Genomic DNA, 19,801 nt, shown 5'->3' with positions numbered 1-19,801 from the left:
CCTTGAGAAAATTCACAACAGTTAGAAAATACATATCCTAACATTTTCATTTAACATATAAGCATGTTACGTATATTTCTGTGCTGAAATGTGTATGATAGTTGTGTTTGCTAGTGAAAAATGTAAGCATACATGTAGCTGATTAGGCTTTTCATAGTGTTGGTTTATGCAGAGTGCTATGGCCTATGAACATGAAATCATGAATGTGTTGCATGACGATTTGCACTCAGCACATGCATACCAACTGTGTATTCAAACATGATGGCGACAGTGAGGATGGACCAAATGATATTGGTGCCAAAAATTTCTTAAGGTCCTCGAAATAATATAAGCAAAGAAACTAATAGAACAGCCAATCCCACTTTGAATGAGAATGTTACTCTGTTACTATCTTCTCTGCAAAATTCCCAAACATTCCATATCCAAGCTTTGCACGAAAAGCCCTGGGAGCCAGATTTCTTGCAAACTTCGGGCTGTTTGTACTCAGTAGTCGGTGGAATGTTGATCTCAACACTACCCTTTTTGCCATTCATTCTCCAATGAAGTAATATAAGTTCTTCCAACCTTGTCAGCCCACTTTGCTTCAAGTTCTCCGTATTGTTGAGCTTGTTCAATTTGAATTTTCTGATTAGATTTTCCATGAAAATTAGGAATTACAGATAGATGATATTGGCCCAACAATTAATCTGGCCAGAGCGAGAGGAGGTGAGGAGTTGAGTATGCAGGTGGGATGTGGATTTGGATGGAAGGTTATAAAGGGACTGCAAGCTCAGCTATGGCAGCAACTGGGGAAAGGAAGCATGTCTAGTCACTATATGAAATGCAGAAAAAAGAATTATACGTCAATAATAGAAGAGTAGATAGAGCTAAAAACTCGGGATAAAGATTCATAACCTCAATAACGTTGCATGGATAGCGAATTAGAATCTAAAATTGCCTGGCAATGCATTTTTCAATAGCCATGTTTGCTCCTATATATCAGCCCATTTTTCTCTTGGAAATTGCAAGTCTTATTGTACATATCAGCCACAATATAATCAAGATCAAGTACTACAGACCTTATATTTCATGGCTGTTTGATTTACATTCATCTATCATAACCTACCATTGGGAATGATAGCATTGTCATCTGGTTGTCAATATTGAAATTTCAAATTGAGAATCCTCTCAAATTATTCCAAAATAAGCAAAATTATGGATTTTTTGGGTATTTGAAGACCTGGGGCAATGGGTGGGTATTTTAAACAAGAAGCTAATACTAATCGCACTTGAGAGGCCTCACTTTCTCCACGAGGGAATTATACCTTGAGTCAGACTGCTGGGGTGTGCAACATTCTTTGGTGCTAACCTGTTCTTGATGATTTAAGCATACCACCATATGCTCATTGTTTTTTCTATAAATATGAATTAAGAGGTATCTGATTATGTAATATACGCTTTTGTATCTCATGTATTCCTAAATCGTCAAATCTTCACAAATCTTCCAGGTGGCTGGACTTGTGTATGTTTTGTCATTTCAAGCCCAAACCCTAAGGCTTTGTAATTAATCAGTTTGAAGTTTGAACCAATTTGAGCTGTTTGGCCAATGAGAAACTTGCTCTTTTCTACCGGCCCTCGTGCTGCTCACAACGAAGATGCAAATGGATACTATTTTACATAGACAAGCATAGTATACTAAAAACTTATTATATATCCGCTTCACTTCTCACAAAATGCGTTTGTAGTCCAACGGTTAGGATAATTGCCTTCCAAGCAATAGACCCGGGTTCGACTCCCGGCAAACGCAATTTATTTTAATTTTTCCCATTGGGGATAAGGGCTTAGGTCATTTTAATTTTTCCTATTGGGTTTAAGGACTTAGTTCTTGTGAAACATTTTTCCTATTGGGGTTAAGGACTTAGGTCTGGTGAAGCTCTGACCTTGAGTTGCTCTGGTATTTGCTATTATTCAACGCTGTTGACCTGCGTAATTTTACAATGCAGAAAGCCACAATAACCAAAAATCAAAAGGAAAAAGAACAAAACAGCGTGAAGTGTCATTATAGGGAAGCCCGTGAGCATTTACGCCGTTTCTTTTCTTGCAGTTGAGTTCTCACGCGAAATAGGGACAAATATCTACTTACCCACGGCCGTGTTCCGGATCAGACACGACATTTTTTCTTTGATTGGATTTGTTGGCCGCTTTACGGTCCAAAAGCCAAAAGGTCGAACTCACCCACGCCAGTTGGAAGTTGCGGTTAAAAAAAAACATATTTCAAAGTACAAAAACCGGAGAAGGGAGCTTTTATCAACTGAGGAAACATCCAGACATGACGGCAACTGCCCATGATTTTTTTCAGATATATACTGCTGCCCATGATTATAGCAACTCTAACTTCACTTCTTTTTTTTTTTTTAAGAAAAGATAAAGAGAAGAGATCCCATCATTGCAAAGACAAATGGAAAATGTTTTGGCCAAATAATAATGCAAAAATGTTGAAGGAACTCATGCACAAGCATGTGTAATACTATCTCCATCTAACCCCATTTTAGTCATTTCAGAAACTATCATTTTTTTTTGGGACCGATCACAAAAAGTGTTATACTTTCAGTTTCGGACAAACAAACAAACAAATCAGTCATTTCAGAGACTATTATTTTTTTTGGGACCGATCACAAAAAGTGTTATACGTTCAGTTTCGGACAAACAAACAAACAAATCAGCTTTGCCTTAACGCTCCTCTGTCGCTCTCCTAACTCACTTGACTCACATTTGACCTGGGAAAGGAAATCGGGCTTTTCTTTTTTTATTCTTTTTTTAAAGAATGGGTAACTGTAACGGTCTTCCCTCCGCCGATAACCAGTTCCGACCAGACTCCGACTCTGGCGGTGGTCCCCACCATGGCATCAGCGTCAAACCTGCCGGCCCATCACCGCTAAGACCCCAACAACCTTCAACCCGCCATCACTATTCCTCCGCCGCCTCCAACAACCGCCTCGCCACCTCCACCACTCCACCCATCGGTCGTGTGCTCGGCCGTCCCATGGAGGACGTCCGGTCTACGTACGTCTTCGGCCGCGAGCTCGGCCGTGGGCAGTTTGGTATTACCTACTTGGTGACTCACAAAGAAACCAAGCAGCAGTTCGCTTGTAAATCTATCGCCACGCGTAAGCTTATCAACCGTGATGATATCGAAGACGTACGCCGTGAAGTCCAGATCATGTATCACCTCACCGGCGACAGGTTCCCCGCAAAACAAAACTCTCATATTATATATATGTATATATCTATTTCTTTTATAGTTTTTGGTAATTTTAAAGGTTTTCAGTAAATGGGGTTGACAGGAACATTGTGGAGCTGAAGGGGGCTTATGAGGATCGGCACTCGGTGAATCTGATTATGGAGCTGTGTGAGGGAGGGGAGTTGTTTGATCGGATTATAGCGAAAGGTCATTATTCAGAGAGGGAGGCGGCTAATTTGTGTAGGCAAATCGTGATGGTGGTGCATAGCTGTCATTCCATGGGGGTGATGCACAGGGACTTGAAGCCTGAGAATTTCTTGTTCTTGAGTAAGGTCGAGGATTCTCCATTGAAGGCTACAGATTTCGGGCTCTCTGTATTTTTCAAGCCAGGTGAGCATTTGTGCTTTCTCTAATTGGAATTTGTTTTGACTTTGTGGTGATGATCACTATTAGTGCTATGAAAATGTGAGCAGATTTATACATATATAAAAAAGGAGGGATACTGAGTTCTTATCCTATTACAGTTGGGGGAAGCTATGATTGTCGAATTCCTGATTTGATGGTTGCTTCTCATCGTACATTAGATGCATAACTCAGAAGTCTTTTGTGATAGTTTGGCAACAGTTGTGTTGGAATTAAAGTCTCATCTTTGATTTGAGTAAATTTATAATTTGGTCATGGGAAATATCTTCTTAGGGCCTTTGTCTATGGTTTAATGAAAGACAAATAGAGACCCCGTTGAACGAGAAAAGCATATTGTGCTGGACACTAATGTTGTAGCTATAGTCAATCATCACTGACTTGAAATGAAAAATCTTCATAGCTTTCTGTATAATGAAACACTGAAACGACAGAAACAGCATATCCAAGATCCTTGTCAATCTTAGATGTTTCTAATAACAAAATGCTACTATTTAAAGTCAATTGCAAATCTTCATATTCTATCCGCAATTCATCTGACAGAGTAAGGTAAATGCCAAGACAATTACTCACTTTTCTCAACACCTTTACTTCTGAAGGCTTATTGATGATGAGTATCAACTAGAAAATTTCTCCACTGATGCAGGAGATGTTTTTAAGGATCTTGTTGGAAGTGCTTACTATGTAGCTCCAGAAGTATTGCGCAGACGTTATGGACCTGAAGCTGATATTTGGAGTGCCGGGGTGATCCTTTACATTCTCCTTAGTGGGGTCCCACCATTCTATGGAGGTAGTACTATTGTTTCTTATAAAGATTAGCTATTCCCATAATAATGTAATACACATCCTTCTTCTAGGAGTAGGAAACTTTTGAAGTTTTAAAATTTCATTGATTTCCAGTTGAGCATATTTATGAAATAAGAGCTAATTCGTAATAAACACTGCTCATTTGTGGATGAGTGAGAGGGTCTCTCATCTCTGCTTTGATTTTGTTTGCAGAAACTGAACAGAGTATCTTTGATTCTATTCTTCGGGGTAATATTGATTTCTTATCAGATCCATGGCCCTCTGTTTCCAGCAGTGCTAAAGATCTTGTGAGGAAGATGCTACGAGATGATCCTAAAGAACGGCTTTCAGCATTTGAAGTCCTAAGTAAGCAGCTTTTCATTTTTTCTTATATATATATATATATTTGAAAGGACCTATGGACCGATTTGGTTTTCTTGCAAGTTGATGGCAGTTTTGTCCTGTTGTAAAGGATAAGGAAGTTAAAAGCCTTCGACTTGAAACTGTCAAGTTGGCTGTCAAATTCAAATTTCGAATTTTTGTTTGTCTCACTTCAAATTTTGCTTCAAGTTTCTGGCAGTTCTGTAAAAAAGAAAGAATGCTTCACTTACAAATTGCACTGCAGATCATCCATGGATGCGTGAAGATGGTGATGCATCTGATAAGCCTCTTGATATTGCTGTTTTAACTAGAATGAAGCAATTCAGGGCAATGAATAAACTCAAAAAGGTTGCTCTAAAGGTGAATTGCTTTCTCTGCTATCATTATGAAATATTAATATTTAAGCTACAAAAATACATGAATGTGAAACAAAAATAATATAATGGGGGATGAGCCATTATGTTATAATATAATGAGGTGGCCTGACCTAAAAGTTTTGAAAGCTGAGAATGTAAAGGAAAATATTTAAAGATCCATCTTCAAGAGAACAAGCTAAAGATGGTTGTGTTAAGGTGATAGGCCTCTTTTACAAAAACAAAAAAAAACTGCTCTTCGTTCGGTCGTTGGTTGACCTAGTAGCCCAAGTGCATTATGCTTGAAATAAATTTGAAAGATCAGTCATCTATTCAAGTATATGTAGGTATCTCTAGGGTCTTAGCATCAAAGACTTCTAGTTTATTTCTGGCTATTAGTCGAAGGCAGCAATGTGGCAAATTAGTCATATTATTCTTTCTTTATCTTCTTCCAGGTAATTGCAGAAAATCTGTCTGAAGAAGAAATCATAGGTTTGAAGGAGATGTTCAAATCCATGGACACTGATAACAGTGGAACAATCACCTTTGAGGAGTTAAAAGCTGGCCTTCCTAGACTTGGTACTAAGCTTTCTGAGTCTGAAGTGAGGCAGTTAATGGAAGCGGTATGTCTTGGTCCTTTTATATACATCCTGCCTGATCATCACTGTGCTTTTAAATAATTTACTTAAACTCTAATTAATGATGCACAATGAATATCTGGATGGGGCAACATTGCTTTCCTTGTGGAACCTTGGTCATTACTGATTAGTATTAAGTATGATTTACTTTTTGCAAATTCAAGTTCCATGCTTCTATAGTTCTATTCTTGGTTGAAAGAAATAGGAGCCTCTAGGACTGAGGAATGATGTAGAAACTGATAAATTTTACAAGGATGATAATGCTGAGTGAAGCCATGATGCAACTTGTCATCTCATTATATAATGCTAAATAGATGACAAGAAAGGGACCACACATGTCAGAGACCTGTAAGCACTCCCTCCAGCCAACCTGAAAGCAACTCAAAAACCAAGTATCAAGTAAGGAAGATGAATAAGCCCTCTGGGTGACTGGCTTAGGTGTCTCACGATAAGAGCTTATATGTATTTTAGTTTATTGCTAAGCTAATATGTAATTAGGGTATGCTCAGCATATGTCATTTTTGTTTTGCAACATACCATCTCAGCATTCAAGTATGTTATGGTTCTATGAATGTGCTATTTATTGGTTAACGTGCATTCTGCTGGAATCTTAAACACAGACAAGAACTGAAAAAAAGCATTGATGAATATTGTGCTTTCATATGCTACCTGAAATATATCAAATGTATGTGTAAATCTTGTTGTGCAAAATATTCTTCATAATGTTTCGATGATATATAACCTGTTTGTTACTTCCCCAGGCTGACGTTAATGGAAATGGAACGATTGATTACATTGAGTTTATAACAGCTACCATGCACTTGAATAGAATGGAAAGAGAAGAACACTTATACACTGCCTTCCAACACTTTGACAAGGACAATAGTGGGTAATCAGTCTTACCATCTTGTTGTATTACATTATATAACAATTTTTTTTTTCCATTCCCTAATCATATGCTCCCATTGTGACGACTGAGCATATATGTTTGCTACTCAATTTAGGTATATTACAATGGAAGAGCTAGAGCAGGCCCTTAGGAAGTATAATATGGGTGATGAGAAAACAATAAAAGAGATCATCACAGAAGTTGACACAGATATGGTATGCCTTCCTCTTTAGAGACAATTATCTACTATTCTTTATCTCTTTTCAGATGCTGTTTTTTTATTCATATTTTTGTCTCTTCAAACATACTTAACTTTGGCTAATAGTGGATCCATTTAAATGAATTTGTCACAATTGGGGTATTGAATTACATTCTAGCTGTTATTTAGATGACCGGAGCCTAGTATTTTTCTTGACTGATGTAATCGCATCTTCATGTTTGATGTACCATGTTCTTCCTGCAGGATGGAAGAATTAACTATGATGAGTTCGTTGCCATGATGAGAAAAGGCACCCTGGAGTTGGTTGGAAACCGACAATGCAAGTAAGCTGAATGCAGCGTGCATCTCTGCTGGCTCAAATTCATGTCTCGACTGGTTTGTTTATTTGTGCGGTTTTGTTATGACCACAATGACGTGTGATCTCAGTTTCACCACCTGGGATAATGAGATAGTCCATGCTTTATGAAATCATTAGTGGTTTGTCTATTCCTGCCCTTTGCCACAGAAATGAAACAGATTGCCATCAAACCGGGGGAGAGTGCAATTATATCAAGGTTCGGCTGATTTATTGGTTGAATGCCAGAGTGCGAAATTAATATGAACTTAAACTTTCCTCAGATGCGTTGCAGATTAAGAGACGGAGGCGCATGATTTTTAGTTTTTGCTTGTTTGTACATTGTGCAATTGCTAGACCATGACAGATGCGATGTTGAAATGGGGCACGGCCAGTTAAGCATTCAGCGAGTAGAGAGCCACATTTATTGCCGCATCAATATGGCGCAAATCCTCTCCGTGTTGGGTGTAGCAACTGGCAACTGAATGAAGTCTAGCAGATGCTAAGGTTCAACCCACTTAATTCAATATGTTGTTTAGGAATTTGATATTTAATGCATTTTAGTTTTATACAAGCAGCATGGCTTTCAATTGGTATGAACTGCAGCCTGGGTCCGGCTGTGGTTCTCAAAGTCCCTCATGCTTGTTTGATTGAGGTTGTAGAACTTTTTGCACCACGATGCCTGAATAAATTTTTTCTTTTTGCCATTTTTCTATTATTATTATTATTATTATTAATTTTTTTCCTTTTAATAATTACATAATAACTTAATCCAATAAATTATAAAAGAAAATGTCATTGGAGTTTTTAATAAAGATGAATGGTGAGTTTTTTTTTTTTAATTTTATTATGGATCATTATAATTCAATATATAATTATTGAAGTTAAAAAATTTCACCGAAAATATATGAAATAATGTCTTCTAATATAAATCAAAGAAATTTTTTTTTTAATAAAATAAAAAAATTACAACATATAACATATCGACCGTCAAGAATTTAAAAAACAAATGAATATTGAATCCTAATTGGGCAATTTTAAAAATGAATTTTATTTGATTCAAAAAAAAATTGTTTAGTATTTGCATGGCAACATTTATATTTTATTAAATATAAATTTTATTTAATAACATGAAAGGGACCTCAAAGAATATTTTTTCCGGAACTATTATTATTAAGAAAAATGAATTTCTCGTTTCCAAACACCCCCTAAAATTCTCTGAACCAGGAAAAAAAAAAATATCACTCTAGGAAACTGGAAAGTGTTTTCCGCCCTGGCCCTCAAACACAAAATCACAAAGTAGGGTTTTTGACTTACAATTCCCAAATTTCTTGTAAAATTATTTCTTTTTAATGCAAGTTGTTAGAGTTCTTTCAATTAGGAACTCATGTTGAGCTCCTATTGCTCTCTCTCTCTCCCTCGGCGCCCAATTCTTGCTCCTCCTCTCTCCAAAGTTCGGATTCCGAACCGACCCGGTACCTTTTCTTTAACCCGGAGCTCCCGAATCTTTGAATCCAATCCCAATCTCACAAAGAACGTAAGTATAACTGCACAAGCATTTTTGTTGTTTAAATTCTTGTTTTCTGTTTCTTTAATTTCATTTTTTATGTTAAATTTTGGTGTTTAAGAATTTGAAGTTGAAATTTTGCAATAGGTTTTGTTTGGTTGCCAAGAAGATGGAGGAAAATTAAATTGGAAGTTATTATTAAAGTGGGATATCTCACATCTAATAAATTTTCACTATCCTGTAGACTTATTTTCAAGTTGACCCCTCATCTTACTGTCTAAGTTTGATGCTTAACAGTTATAAAATTGAGCTTTTACATAAATGAAAATTTTGTTTAATATTGGTTTTTGACTCTGAAGCCGAATTATAGTTACTTTAGTTCTGCTTGGTTGCTGAGAAAATAGAGGACAAGAAATTATGTATCAGGAAACTTGATTTATTCTACTTAGGCCATGATAAATCTAGAAAGTTCGTAGCTTTATTAATTGGTAGAGTTTTTAGAATTCAATTGAATATCTCCTTAATTGTGGTTGTGTTAATGAAATGCTACCTATACTATTGGTTTATAGGCATTTCTGGTTTTGTTTTGTTTTTAATTTGCAGAAATGGAAAATTTCATTCTTTAGGCATGAGGGATTCTCCCCAGAAAACCCAAAATCTGAATATATTGAGCATTTTCTGCCTGAAGAATTAGTAGAACCTGAGTTCGATAAGTCTAGTGCTTGCAAAAGAGATTGGAAATCAACTCTTCAAGAGGTAATATTTTCCTTTAATTGGGTTCAGTGTAATGGACCTCAGATGTTTATGTATTTACGTGTGCAATAGATGGTACTTTCAGTTTAATCTATATGTCAGCTATTTGTTATTGGTTTATCACTGAGTCTATTGCAACCAGTCTCTTCATAGGCTAGACACTCAAATTATTAACTAAAGTTTTTGTTTATGGGGGAGAATTTAGGTGTTGCTCATTTGTCCTAAGTGAACTTACTGGCAACTGATGGGCATAAGTTATATGGGCTATTTTACTAAATATCATCTGGCTATACATAGATATGCTATAGGTTGCCTAGTAACTTTACAAGAAAGATGAGAAATTCCTTCAACATGTATAATATTGGAGATCCTGCTTCTCCCATTTCTTTCATATCAAGTAATTAAACTGGGACCAAGACTTTTTTTTTTTTTTACTCGAAGGTATTATTAATGTGGATAACAGGATAAGATTATAGTTTGAAGGGATATAAAATTTGAGTGTAGTGCAGGAATGTCAAATATGTCAACATGTTTGCTAATCTCTTTACATTTTCATTATCCTTTCTTTTTTAATTTTATAAGGAAAATGATGAAATTAGTTGGTTATGATGCAGGCTGCAGATGCTGTCTTGAGAGCAGTTGGTAGCAGGTGGACTGTACCATGGACTGCAGAGACAATTCTGCAGGTTAATTTTGATTTACATGGTACTCTGTAGTAATATTTGGCATCTGTGATTTGCTTCTTAACTTGTATAGATGCTAAGCACGTTTTGTCTATTAATTACACAGAAATAAGCAGCTTAAGGTCCATGAACTCTATCAATGAGCATCCTATGTGGTAAAGCTGCCAACTTTGAGCTGCAGCTTTCAGGGGATGACATGTGGTGGATTCAAATCCATTCTTTTGAACCCGAAAAGAACTTAGGATAGAAAAGAAAACTGAGACTTTATTTTATATCCTTCCTAACTTGTCATTGCTTGTAGGTTTAATACCTGCTGGTAGATTATAGCTGAACTGGAACAAATCTTTGTTTATTGCTTTATATCTGATAATTGACAATTTGTTTGTCCAGGAGGTAGGTATTGAAAATGAATTCCAGTAAAGAAGTGGAAGAATATTTGATACCAAGTTAAAATCATCATATCTGATGCTAGATGTTGTCATTAATCAGTCATCTTTTTTAGCATTTCAAGACTACAAACTGAAGATGGATGGAACTGGAGGAATGGCATCTCATTGAAACTTTGGACGAATTACAAATATGTCAATTAGTTGCATGATAATATTTTCTGTGCTCATGTAGGTTATGCTTCTCTGGGTATCTGCATTCTGGTTCATTGGGTCTTGGATGATTCCTTTCGCTGCTCACATGGCAGGGTTCAGCAAGGAATCTCTAACATTCAGAGGACAAGCCTTGTTCAGCCTTGTGACTGATGTAACTGAAGGGCTTGCTGGGATTGCAATACTCCACCGCTGTCTGTCTCAGTTTCATCCCCTTCCATCAGATTGGTTTAAATTTAGCTTGAAAGGGAAGTGGCATTTTGATGTTGTGCTAGGCTGCCTCATGTTTCCTGTTGTCAACCGATTATCCCAGTTCAACCTCAACTTATTGCCCCTTATGCCTTCTACGCCTGTAACGCTTTCCAGTGTTGAGCAGTCAATTTTAGCAAGGGATCCAGTAGCCATGGCACTATATGCAATAGTAGTTTCGATTTGTGCTCCTGTATGGGAGGAGATAGTTTTCCGTGGTTTCCTTCTCCCTTCGTTGACCAAATACATGCCCGTATGGTGTGCTATACTGGTGAGTTCAGTCGCCTTTTCTCTGGCACATTTTAATGTACAGAGAATGTTGCCACTTATTTTCCTAGGAATGGTGATGGGTGTTGTTTTTGTACGGTCAAGGAATCTATTGCCATCTATGCTTCTGCACAGCCTCTGGAATGGCTTTGTGTTCTTGGATTTAATGAGATAAACGTCTTTGTCTTCTCGTTTTAGCCCTATTGTTGGTTGATCTTATGCAAGTGAAGCATAGGCTTCAGGTCAATTTTCTGGGGTATTCTTCTGGCAAGAATTTTAAGCATATTCTCAATGATAGGGCAAACTACTTCATTGTATCAGCAATACAATTGAATGCCCAGAAAATTTGTACAGCTACACCAACTGAATTCTACAAGTAACACTCATACAGCATGCTGATCGGCTATTCAGTTGATCGAGCATAGCTTAACAGAATTCTTCTAGTGTTTCTGTTTGTCTTTGATTATATCAGGGACAGTAAAAGCAACAAAGGGAACGAAGATTATATCTCTATTTTGGCTAAAGGCAATCTTCCTTCTCGGAATTGTAGAACTGCATGTTTTAATTTGTTAGATGAGGACTTTTTCTCTTTCTTTATGGTAAATAACAATTATGTTTGGCTAGTGTTGCCCTAGTATTTGTCGTTTTCAACTAATTATAAAGTGCTTTCGCAATTTGATCCTTCTTTGGTGTTAATGAGCATCCCCACAAATCACTATCAAAACCCAAAATAGAGGACCAAGTACATCAATGCTATACGACTCTTGCAATGGTGCATGTGAGAGTGGATTGATGACGCAAACAGTGTTAGCTTGTGCAGCATCCTCGGGTCTTGGGAGATTGCCTTCATATTCGCGGAACAGTTTCAATGGGGGACCATCCATCTCTTATGTACATGGTCAAGTAGATGTCAGAGCCTTTGGCAATGGATCAGATACGCTGGTTTCGCGGGTCCAGGTTTTGTAGTTTGGGGGAAGAAGTCAGAAGCAAGTTGCAAGAACACGGAGACCAATGGTGGGATTTACTGTAAAATCATGATCAACAACGTCTACCATACATATGCTCCTTCTCCATTGGTAGAAATGGTGCCCCTGCTGTTTCCTCTGTCTAGTTATCAAGTGCAAATTACAGCTGTAGTTTAGTGATTCATGATCTGCTTGAGCTCTGAAACTGAAGCAACTTTTTTTTTTTTTTTTGCCTGTGTAATTGCAGATGCTGATACAATGCTTCTTCACTTAAAAGTCCCACTTGATTCTGTCCCCAAATGGCCAGATACCACGATGTCACAGTTGTTGGGAAAATGAAATTCATAGTTGCAAACTTGCAAGAGTTGCATAAAATACAATCAATGAAATTTTTGGTTCCATAGTATATAAAAGCTAGTAGTACTGTGCTTTTGTTTCATTGGAAATCTGACCCGTCCAATGACTTGATCCTGTGGGTCACACAACTATTTAACGATCTTGATAGAACCGGACAGGATCCTAAAATTCCAGTAGAGCTTATCTGATTACCATATTTGAGCGACAACATTTGGCGACGGTTTTGTTACATGCACACTTCCTTGGTAATCTTGCGCCAAGTTGCCCAGCAAAAATACTTTAAACTGTCAAACCGAACCATAAACCGTCAAAATACTGCCACGTAAGCACATTTGTGTGATTTCCCATCAAATTCTCCATCCCTCTCTCTCTCTCTCCTTTTTTTTTCCGCTCTAAAAAGAAACAACCGAAAAAGACTCCAGAAATAGCGGGAACCGACTCCACCACTCTTCCTCCGCTGGCATTCACCGTTTTTTCTTCCCTCTTCCGTTGACGCCTCGCTGTCAAAACATCCGCTTCTTTCGTTTCATTTAAATTGGGCTCGAAAAATTACCATTCAATTATTGGAAACCGAAAAAAGGGTATACGTCGTACTGAGACAGAGGAAATATCGCAAGAGATCAAAGGATTTTCATTTTTGGTTTCCTAAACAAAAGACTTGTGAATAACAATCAAATTAATATTCTCAGGAAAAAGTAAAGTTTGGGTTTAAAAAATCTTAGGCAACCAATGGAACAAAAGCATATACTGTTGTCGGCGTTGAGTGTGGGTGTGGGAGTAGGGGTGGGCCTGGGGTTGGCTTCGGGTCAGAGCAAATGGACCGGAAGCGGTTCGGCTGCATCAACCGGCATAACTTTGGAGAGGATGGAGAAAGAATTGCTCCGCCAAATTGTTGATGGCAGAGAAAGCCAGGTCACCTTTGATCAGTTTCCTTACTACCTCAGGTAACGTTACAATTTTCTCATCATTTGTCATTGTAAGTCATTAGTTTCTTCTCTGAAAAATAAATTATTTTGTTAATAGTAACAAAAAAGAAAGTATTTTCTTTGATGGGATTTTTGTTTCATTCTTCAAATATAAAGTATTTTCTTTGATGGGATTTTTGTTTCATTCTTCAAATATTTGATGGGATTTTTGTTTAATACTTATGTTATGTCAGTTGTCATGCACCTTTGATAATTGTGGGACTTTCCCTTTTTCTTAACGATGGAGTTGGATTTTAGAATCTGATCACTTTCACATTCTCTTCTCTTTTCTTGGGTTTTTAAATTGAATTTCTCAGTTATCTCGCTCATCTAGGTAGCCCTATAAACACACACACACACACTACTATATTCTTTTCTTATCTGGTAACTTGCCAAACCCAAGATTAAGATTATTCCCTTTTAGGAAATAGTTGATAGTTTAAGGCTGAAGATAGATGAACAAACGGGTTTCAAAGGCTTAAACAGGCTTAAACTTAAATAGCCTTAGATGAATTTTATAGCTTTATGCTTGTGCTTGATAACAAATGCTGAGTTTTACTGAACCTGATTGCAAAATCAAGGCTGTGCTGTATTTTAATTGATGATGGTGTATCTAAGTTACAGCAGGCAAAGGGAGATAAAAAAAAAATGAAAATTCTATGCTTTTGAATAATAGGATTGAATATTAGCCAGAACAAGAATGGAAAACTTAATATGGCAACCAAACCATCCTGAAAATGAAACAAAATTTCTCAAGCTTAAATTCTCTTTCATTGCTCTAATGATCTGCTTACTCTAAGTTGTCATCCTATAATCTAGTCCTGCTTGTTCTGACATCTTCATCCCGTTGGTTTTGTTTGGCAGTGAGCAGACTCGAGCATTGCTTATTAGTGCTGCCTATGTCCACTTGAAACATGTTGATGTTTCCAAGTACACAAGGAACCTTTCCCCTGCTAGTCAAGCCATATTGCTATCAGGACCTGCAGGTTGGCTGCCTGGATTCTCTTTTCTTACTGGCAGGCAATACTTCACATATTTTTTTGGTATTATAGGTCCGTTTGTCTGTAAGGATGCTAATTGTATTGTTTCTTTTTTCTTGAAGAACTTTACCAGCAAATGCTTGCTAAAGCTTTAGCCCATTACTTTGAATCAAAGTTGCTGCTCTTGGATGTAACTGACTTTTCCTTAAAAGTGAGTATTGACATTTTCTTCTTTCCCCATCCCTTAACTTGCTCGTCTTTAAGCTTCAAGTTTTACATTTGACAGTTTAAATGGTTACCTTTGTACAGATTCAGAGTAAATATGGAAGTGGCAAAGAATCTGTAAGTTTCTTTTTAAGTATATTTTCTCTGACTGAACATGGAAATGGGTCAACTTTGCTTTTGATTTTCCCCTCATCTTTGATTCTCTTGTGCAGTCTTTCAAAAGATCCACTTCAGAGTCAACACTAGAGCGATTTTCTGCCCTATTTGGTTCATTTTCACTCCTTTCACAGGAGGAGCCCAAAGGTATAGTAAAAAATGTTTGGTTTCCAGTATTTATGCAAAGCTTTATCTAATTTATTGTTTCCATATCATTATTGAATCTTGTAGCACCAACTGAAATATTTAATTTCTTCAATTCCTATAATGTAAATATTGTTTACAGTATTTTATGCATTTCTCTGTGGCTATGAACTAGAAGTTATATTACAGGTACATTGAGGCGGCAAAACAGTAGTGTGGATATGGGATCAAGGTATTGTGACATATATTCCTGATTAATCTTCATGAGAAAATGTGCAGTCAGGGGTTTACTAGTTTAGTCTTCTGTTTTTCAATATTTCTGTTTCTTGTAACTGCAGGGGAACAGAAGGTCCTCATAAGCTACGTAGATATGCATCTGTATCAGATAATATCAATAGCCTTGCTTCTCAATGCAATCCTGCAAATCCAGGTATTCCTTAAGTTTTATTAATGAAAGGCTTAAAAAGTAATTTTTTATGGTTATGAACAGAAATTGTTGGGTGAAGTAATTGGAAGCTTTTCCTTAAGTTCAAGGTTAACACTAAAACCTCTAATTTTTATTTCACAACCAACAAATGGAATCTCTTTCACAGTAACCTTTTAGCGCAGAACATAATACCATGCACTTCATTACCACGCACTTCATTAGAAGTAGCTAACAAACAGTGCTATTATTTGTCATGAGAAAGTAGTAGAAAAAATGTAGTGGGCCATTATGGGTTTCTTCTTGAGCACTACGATTATCTATTCAGAATGTCCTAGACAAGGAAATGCTGTGCAGTCCTATAACTGCAACTGTAGAAATGTGAACTGCTGTTGTTGAAGAGCTTCAGTGTCATGTTTTATGATCCTGAATGAATAATAGAGAAGTCTTAAGTTGAAGCTGGTAGATGTTAAACAACTTTGCTTGATCTTTCATCAATCAATTATATAACTTTGTAAGGCCTTACAAAAGTTTCAGGTTAATCAAATTTTAAATTCAAGGGTTTTGAAGCAATCACTGATGATTTAAAAGAACCCTCAAACATGGATGGAACAGTTTTTGTTCCCATCTACTCTCCACTATTTATACTTCATATTCTTATTCTCCAAATTCATTTTCCAGTGCTTATATCTTCTTTAATTTATATTTCTCCTTTTTCTCTAGCTCCTCTGAGGTGGACAAGCAGTTTGTCATTTGATGAGAAGCTTCTTATACAGTCTCTTTACAAGGTACTGTCATTTGGGGGTGCATGTTAATTGCAACAGTGAATGATGTTATCATGAAATTTTAATGAATCTTATTTACATATGAAATCATGTCTTGTTTTGAAATAAATGATGGATCAACAGCAATTCTGATTGAATGCAGGTGTTAGTTTATGTGTCAAAAGCCACTCCTATTGTGCTGTATCTTAGGGATGTTGACAAGCTCTTGTCTAGATCACAAAGGATTTATAATTTGTTTCAAAAAATGTTGAAGAAACTGTCTGGAAATGTGTTGATCCTTGGGTCACGAGTTGTAGATCTGGGTAATGATGACAGAGAGGTGGCTGACAGGCTAACTACCATTTTCCCTTACAACATTGAGATCAGGCCCCCAGCAGATGAAAAACATCTTGTCAGCTGGAAGTCTCAACTGGAAAAGGACATGAAGATGATCCAAGCTCAGGATACTAGAAATCACATCATGGAGGTGCTTTCAGCAAACGATCTTGATTGCGCTGATCTTGATTCAATCTGTGTGGCAGACACAATGGCCCTCAGTAAATACATTGAGGAGGTTGTGGTATCAGCCATTTCTTATCATTTGATGAATAATAAGGATCCTGAATACAGAAATGGAAAACTCATGATATCATCAAAAAGGTCAGATTAGTTTTTTCTTGCATGGTTAATGTTACCATTAACATTACATTTTCTGATTAGGTCAACATTGATGTAGTTTGTCACATGGATTGAGTATATTCCAGGAAGGACAGTCCATTGGCAAAGACACGTTAAAACTGGAAGCACAAACTGAAACATCAAAGGTCTATATGCTTGCTAGTACTCTTTTAACATCATCTAAAAAAGGAATTAAATGGTAGTTTAATAAGCTTACCTGTCTATTTTGTTCTATGAGTAATTGTAGGAAGCAGGAGCTGTTTCTGTTGGTGTGAAGCCAGAATCAAAATCTGGAAGCACCAATCCTGAAAAGAAGAGTGAAACAGAGACAACAGTTCTGTTAACAAAGACTGAGGGTGAAAATTCTGTTCCAGCCTCGAAACTTCGTGTAAGTTTTTGTCTTCTTTTAGGTACATTTCTTAGATGGTATTTTTGCCTACATGCACCTCAAAATTACTAACAATTTTGAATAAGTTAACCAACCACCAATTTTACTCCTGAAAGGAATAAGGAATAGTGAAAATAACCATGCAGTAGTTCCACTTGACATAATCTTCTCAGTAGCCAGTTCCTTCAGTATCCCATTTTGTCATCCCTTATATCACTTTGAACTTGTTGTACCTGTGGCAGGAAGTTCCTCCTGACAATGAATTTGAAAAGCGTATAAGGCCTGAGGTCATACCTGCAAATGAGATCAATGTTTCATTTGCTGACATTGGTGCCTTAGAAGAGACCAAAGAATCCCTGCAGGAGCTAGTGATGCTTCCTCTCAGAAGGCCAGACCTTTTTAAAGGTGGACTTCTAAAGCCTTGCAAGGGAATATTGTTGTTTGGTCCTCCTGGCACTGGGAAGACAATGCTGGCTAAGGCCATTGCCAGAGAGGCTGGAGCTAGCTTCATTAATGTATCCATGTCTACCGTTACTTCTAAATGGTTTGGTGAAGATGAGAAGAACATCCGAGCTTTGTTCACATTGGCAGCCAAGGTCTCTCCAACTATTATATTTGTTGATGAGGTTGATAGCATGCTTGGTCAGAGGACTAGAGTTGGAGAGAATGAAGCCATGCGGAAAATAAAAAATGAGTTTATGACTCACTGGGATGGGCTCTTGACAAAGCCAGGTGAAGGTATCCTTGTCCTTGCTGCAACCAACAGGCCATTTGACCTTGATGAAGCAATTATCAGGCGTTTTGAGCGAAGGTACTTGCGCTCACTGAGAATTTTAAATACAGAACTGTCTTACATCTTGGCAAAAGCACAGTTTGCACTTCATATATAGTTGAGTTTCAATTTGACGCTCCATTCAATCTGCTTTCAATAAGAAGCTGAGCAATTTAGTACACAGAGAACTAATTTTGTTCAAGACTGGTGCAGGTCAAACCTTATTCTTCTCCGAAATGATCATCAGAACACTTAAATAATTTCCTAAATCATGTAACTTGCTACTGGAGTATTAGCACTAATGAAATTAATTGGTGCATTGAATTTCTTCAAGTAATCATATTGGTTGTACTAACCCTTACTCGTTTTAACAGAATCATGGTGGGGCTTCCAGCTGCAGAGAACAGGGAAAAGATTTTTAGAACTCTTTTGATAAAAGAAAAAGTAGAAGGTCTTGACTTCACCAAGCTTGCATCGATGACAGAAGGATATACTGGAAGCGACCTTAAGGTTTGCATTTTGATAAGATGTTATTTTTTAGATTAATAATTAAGTAGAATAACTGTCGTTTCCTGTTTAAAACAGAACTTATGCACAACAGCTGCTTATCGGCCAGTTAGAGAGTTAATACAGCAAGAGAGATTGAAGGATCTGGTGAATGCATCACTTCATTTAAGTCCACGAAGTTATCCTCCTATTTTTGTTTTAAACAAAAAAAAAGGCACTTTTTATAAGGAAATTTCAATTTAAATATTGCTTTTCAAGCAAGTGCCAGGACAATCAATTCATTTTTGTTCTGTTGTAAACTACCCTTTACAGGAGAGAAAGCAGAGAGCTGCTGAAGGGCAGAACACAGACGATGCCCCAACTAAAAAAGATGGTGCAGAGGAAAGAGTCATTACCCTAAGGCCATTAAATATGGAAGATTTTAGGCAAGCAAAGAATCAGGTAAATGATATCACAGCATGTTACCTACAATTCCCAAGAAGTTAGTTTGTAGGGTAATCCTCCCTCAGCAGCTGTTGATTGATTGTTTGTATATTAGTTCCTCAAATTGTTTATGTTCTATTTTCCTGTTGGACAGGTGGCAGCCAGCTTTGCTTCAGAGGGAGCTGGTATGAACGAGTTGAAACAATGGAATGATTTGTATGGAGAGGGGGGTTCGAGAAGGGAGCAGTTATCTTACTTTCTATGAGACTTGGGATTCATTTCAGTTACAAGCACTATAGGAAGAACTTTATAGAGGATTCACTATTTACAGTCATATCCTGCATTGACCAACGGGTGAAATACTGATTAAAAAACAAAATAGATGCTAACTGGTAACAAAGCCACCTGAGAATGCATCCTTCTCATTATCTTAAGTCCTATTATGAAGCAGGAAAAAGTTTTAATTTTATTGTACAATAGTTTGGGTTGTACGTGTACAAGTATAACTCCTATGGTTATTTCTTGCCTTTTGCTGGTTGGTATAATAATTGCAGATCTTGTGGAGATCTAGTTTTTACTCATTTTTACTAAAGTTACTATTAAATCCTCGAGCTGAGAATACACTTCTAATTTTATGGAAATATCAAAGGACACAGACTAAGGATTTTGCTTTTATCAAGATGCTTATTTGGTTTGACAGGTATCAGACACTATCAATAGGGTGGGAATTATATGGGCTATCATGCAACCTTCT

The 19,801-nt window shown here is 37.0% G+C and overlaps 3 protein-coding genes and 1 non-coding gene across 7 annotated transcripts; all 4 read left to right on the top strand.

The window, feature by feature from the left end:
* Positions 1 to 1,714: 1,714 nt before the first annotated feature.
* Positions 1,715 to 1,786, top strand: TRNAG-UCC (transfer RNA glycine (anticodon UCC)). The gene has a single exon. It is a non-coding gene; the product is annotated as a tRNA-Gly (tRNA).
* An 812-nt stretch (positions 1,787 to 2,598) lies between these two features.
* LOC111278568 (calcium-dependent protein kinase 3-like) lies at positions 2,599 to 7,948 on the top strand. Of its 2 annotated transcripts, none has more exons than XM_022865172.2 (9): positions 2,599 to 3,222; positions 3,324 to 3,610; positions 4,287 to 4,430; positions 4,640 to 4,792; positions 5,052 to 5,167; positions 5,616 to 5,783; positions 6,560 to 6,687; positions 6,803 to 6,902; positions 7,151 to 7,948. In XM_022865172.2, exons 1-9 carry the CDS (start codon positions 2,804 to 2,806, stop codon positions 7,232 to 7,234), a joined length of 1,599 nt encoding a protein of 532 aa, XP_022720907.1. In that variant the 5' UTR covers positions 2,599 to 2,803; the 3' UTR covers positions 7,235 to 7,948. The 2 variants fall into 2 exon arrangements, 1 of the variants encoding a protein (XP_022720907.1); XR_016329082.1 differs by having other exon boundaries at positions 2,656 to 3,222; positions 6,560 to 6,683.
* A 444-nt stretch (positions 7,949 to 8,392) lies between these two features.
* Positions 8,393 to 12,340, top strand: LOC111278530 (uncharacterized). Of its 2 annotated transcripts, XM_089746167.1 has the most exons (5): positions 8,445 to 8,778; positions 9,352 to 9,504; positions 10,116 to 10,187; positions 10,806 to 11,303; positions 12,120 to 12,340. In XM_089746167.1, exons 1-5 carry the CDS (start codon positions 8,629 to 8,631, stop codon positions 12,204 to 12,206), a joined length of 960 nt encoding a protein of 319 aa, XP_089602293.1. In that variant the 5' UTR covers positions 8,445 to 8,628; the 3' UTR covers positions 12,207 to 12,340. The 2 variants fall into 2 exon arrangements, with proteins under 2 accessions (XP_022720865.2, XP_089602293.1); XM_022865130.2 differs by lacking the exon at positions 12,120 to 12,340 and having other exon boundaries at positions 8,393 to 8,778; positions 10,806 to 11,982.
* A 474-nt stretch (positions 12,341 to 12,814) lies between these two features.
* Positions 12,815 to 19,628, top strand: LOC111278512 (uncharacterized). Of its 2 annotated transcripts, XM_022865110.2 has the most exons (16): positions 12,815 to 13,565; positions 14,451 to 14,572; positions 14,689 to 14,777; positions 14,876 to 14,908; positions 15,004 to 15,094; positions 15,281 to 15,323; positions 15,430 to 15,521; positions 16,239 to 16,303; positions 16,443 to 16,939; positions 17,016 to 17,103; positions 17,205 to 17,345; positions 17,588 to 18,156; positions 18,492 to 18,627; positions 18,703 to 18,771; positions 18,937 to 19,065; positions 19,202 to 19,628. In XM_022865110.2, the coding sequence occupies exons 1-16, from the start codon at positions 13,351 to 13,353 to the stop codon at positions 19,310 to 19,312; spliced, it is 2,490 nt and encodes an 829-aa protein (XP_022720845.2). In that variant the 5' UTR covers positions 12,815 to 13,350; the 3' UTR covers positions 19,313 to 19,628. The 2 variants fall into 2 exon arrangements, with proteins under 2 accessions (XP_022720845.2, XP_089602292.1); XM_089746166.1 differs by lacking the exon at positions 18,703 to 18,771 and having other exon boundaries at positions 13,010 to 13,565.
* Positions 19,629 to 19,801: the final 173 nt, after the last annotated feature.

This window comes from Durio zibethinus, chromosome 17 (assembly GCF_047325235.1).
Source record: "Durio zibethinus cultivar Kanyao isolate XHJ-2024 chromosome 17, ASM4732523v1, whole genome shotgun sequence".
NCBI lineage: Eukaryota > Viridiplantae > Streptophyta > Magnoliopsida > Malvales > Malvaceae > Durio > Durio zibethinus.
Note: the sequence above shows the minus strand (reverse complement) of the source record. Positions and strands in the feature narration are given on the sequence as shown.

Coding starts and splice junctions, on each gene's coding strand:
- LOC111278568 (XM_022865172.2), top strand. CDS start 2,804: ATGGGTAACTGTAACGGTCTTCCCTCCGCCGATAACCAGTTCCGACCA. Junction 3,223..3,323: donor TATCACCTCACCGGCGACAG/GTTCCCCGCAAA, acceptor TGGGGTTGACAG/GAACATTGTGGAGCTGAAGG. Junction 5,784..6,559: donor TGAGGCAGTTAATGGAAGCG/GTATGTCTTGGT, acceptor TTACTTCCCCAG/GCTGACGTTAATGGAAATGG.
- LOC111278530 (XM_022865130.2), top strand. CDS start 8,629: ATGTTGAGCTCCTATTGCTCTCTCTCTCTCCCTCGGCGCCCAATTCTT. Junction 8,779..9,351: donor ATCCCAATCTCACAAAGAAC/GTAAGTATAACT, acceptor TTTAATTTGCAG/AAATGGAAAATTTCATTCTT. Junction 9,505..10,115: donor GGAAATCAACTCTTCAAGAG/GTAATATTTTCC, acceptor GTTATGATGCAG/GCTGCAGATGCTGTCTTGAG.
- LOC111278512 (XM_022865110.2), top strand. CDS start 13,351: ATGGAACAAAAGCATATACTGTTGTCGGCGTTGAGTGTGGGTGTGGGA. Junction 14,573..14,688: donor ATTGCTATCAGGACCTGCAG/GTTGGCTGCCTG, acceptor TTTTTCTTGAAG/AACTTTACCAGCAAATGCTT. Junction 15,522..16,238: donor ATGCAATCCTGCAAATCCAG/GTATTCCTTAAG, acceptor CTTTTTCTCTAG/CTCCTCTGAGGTGGACAAGC.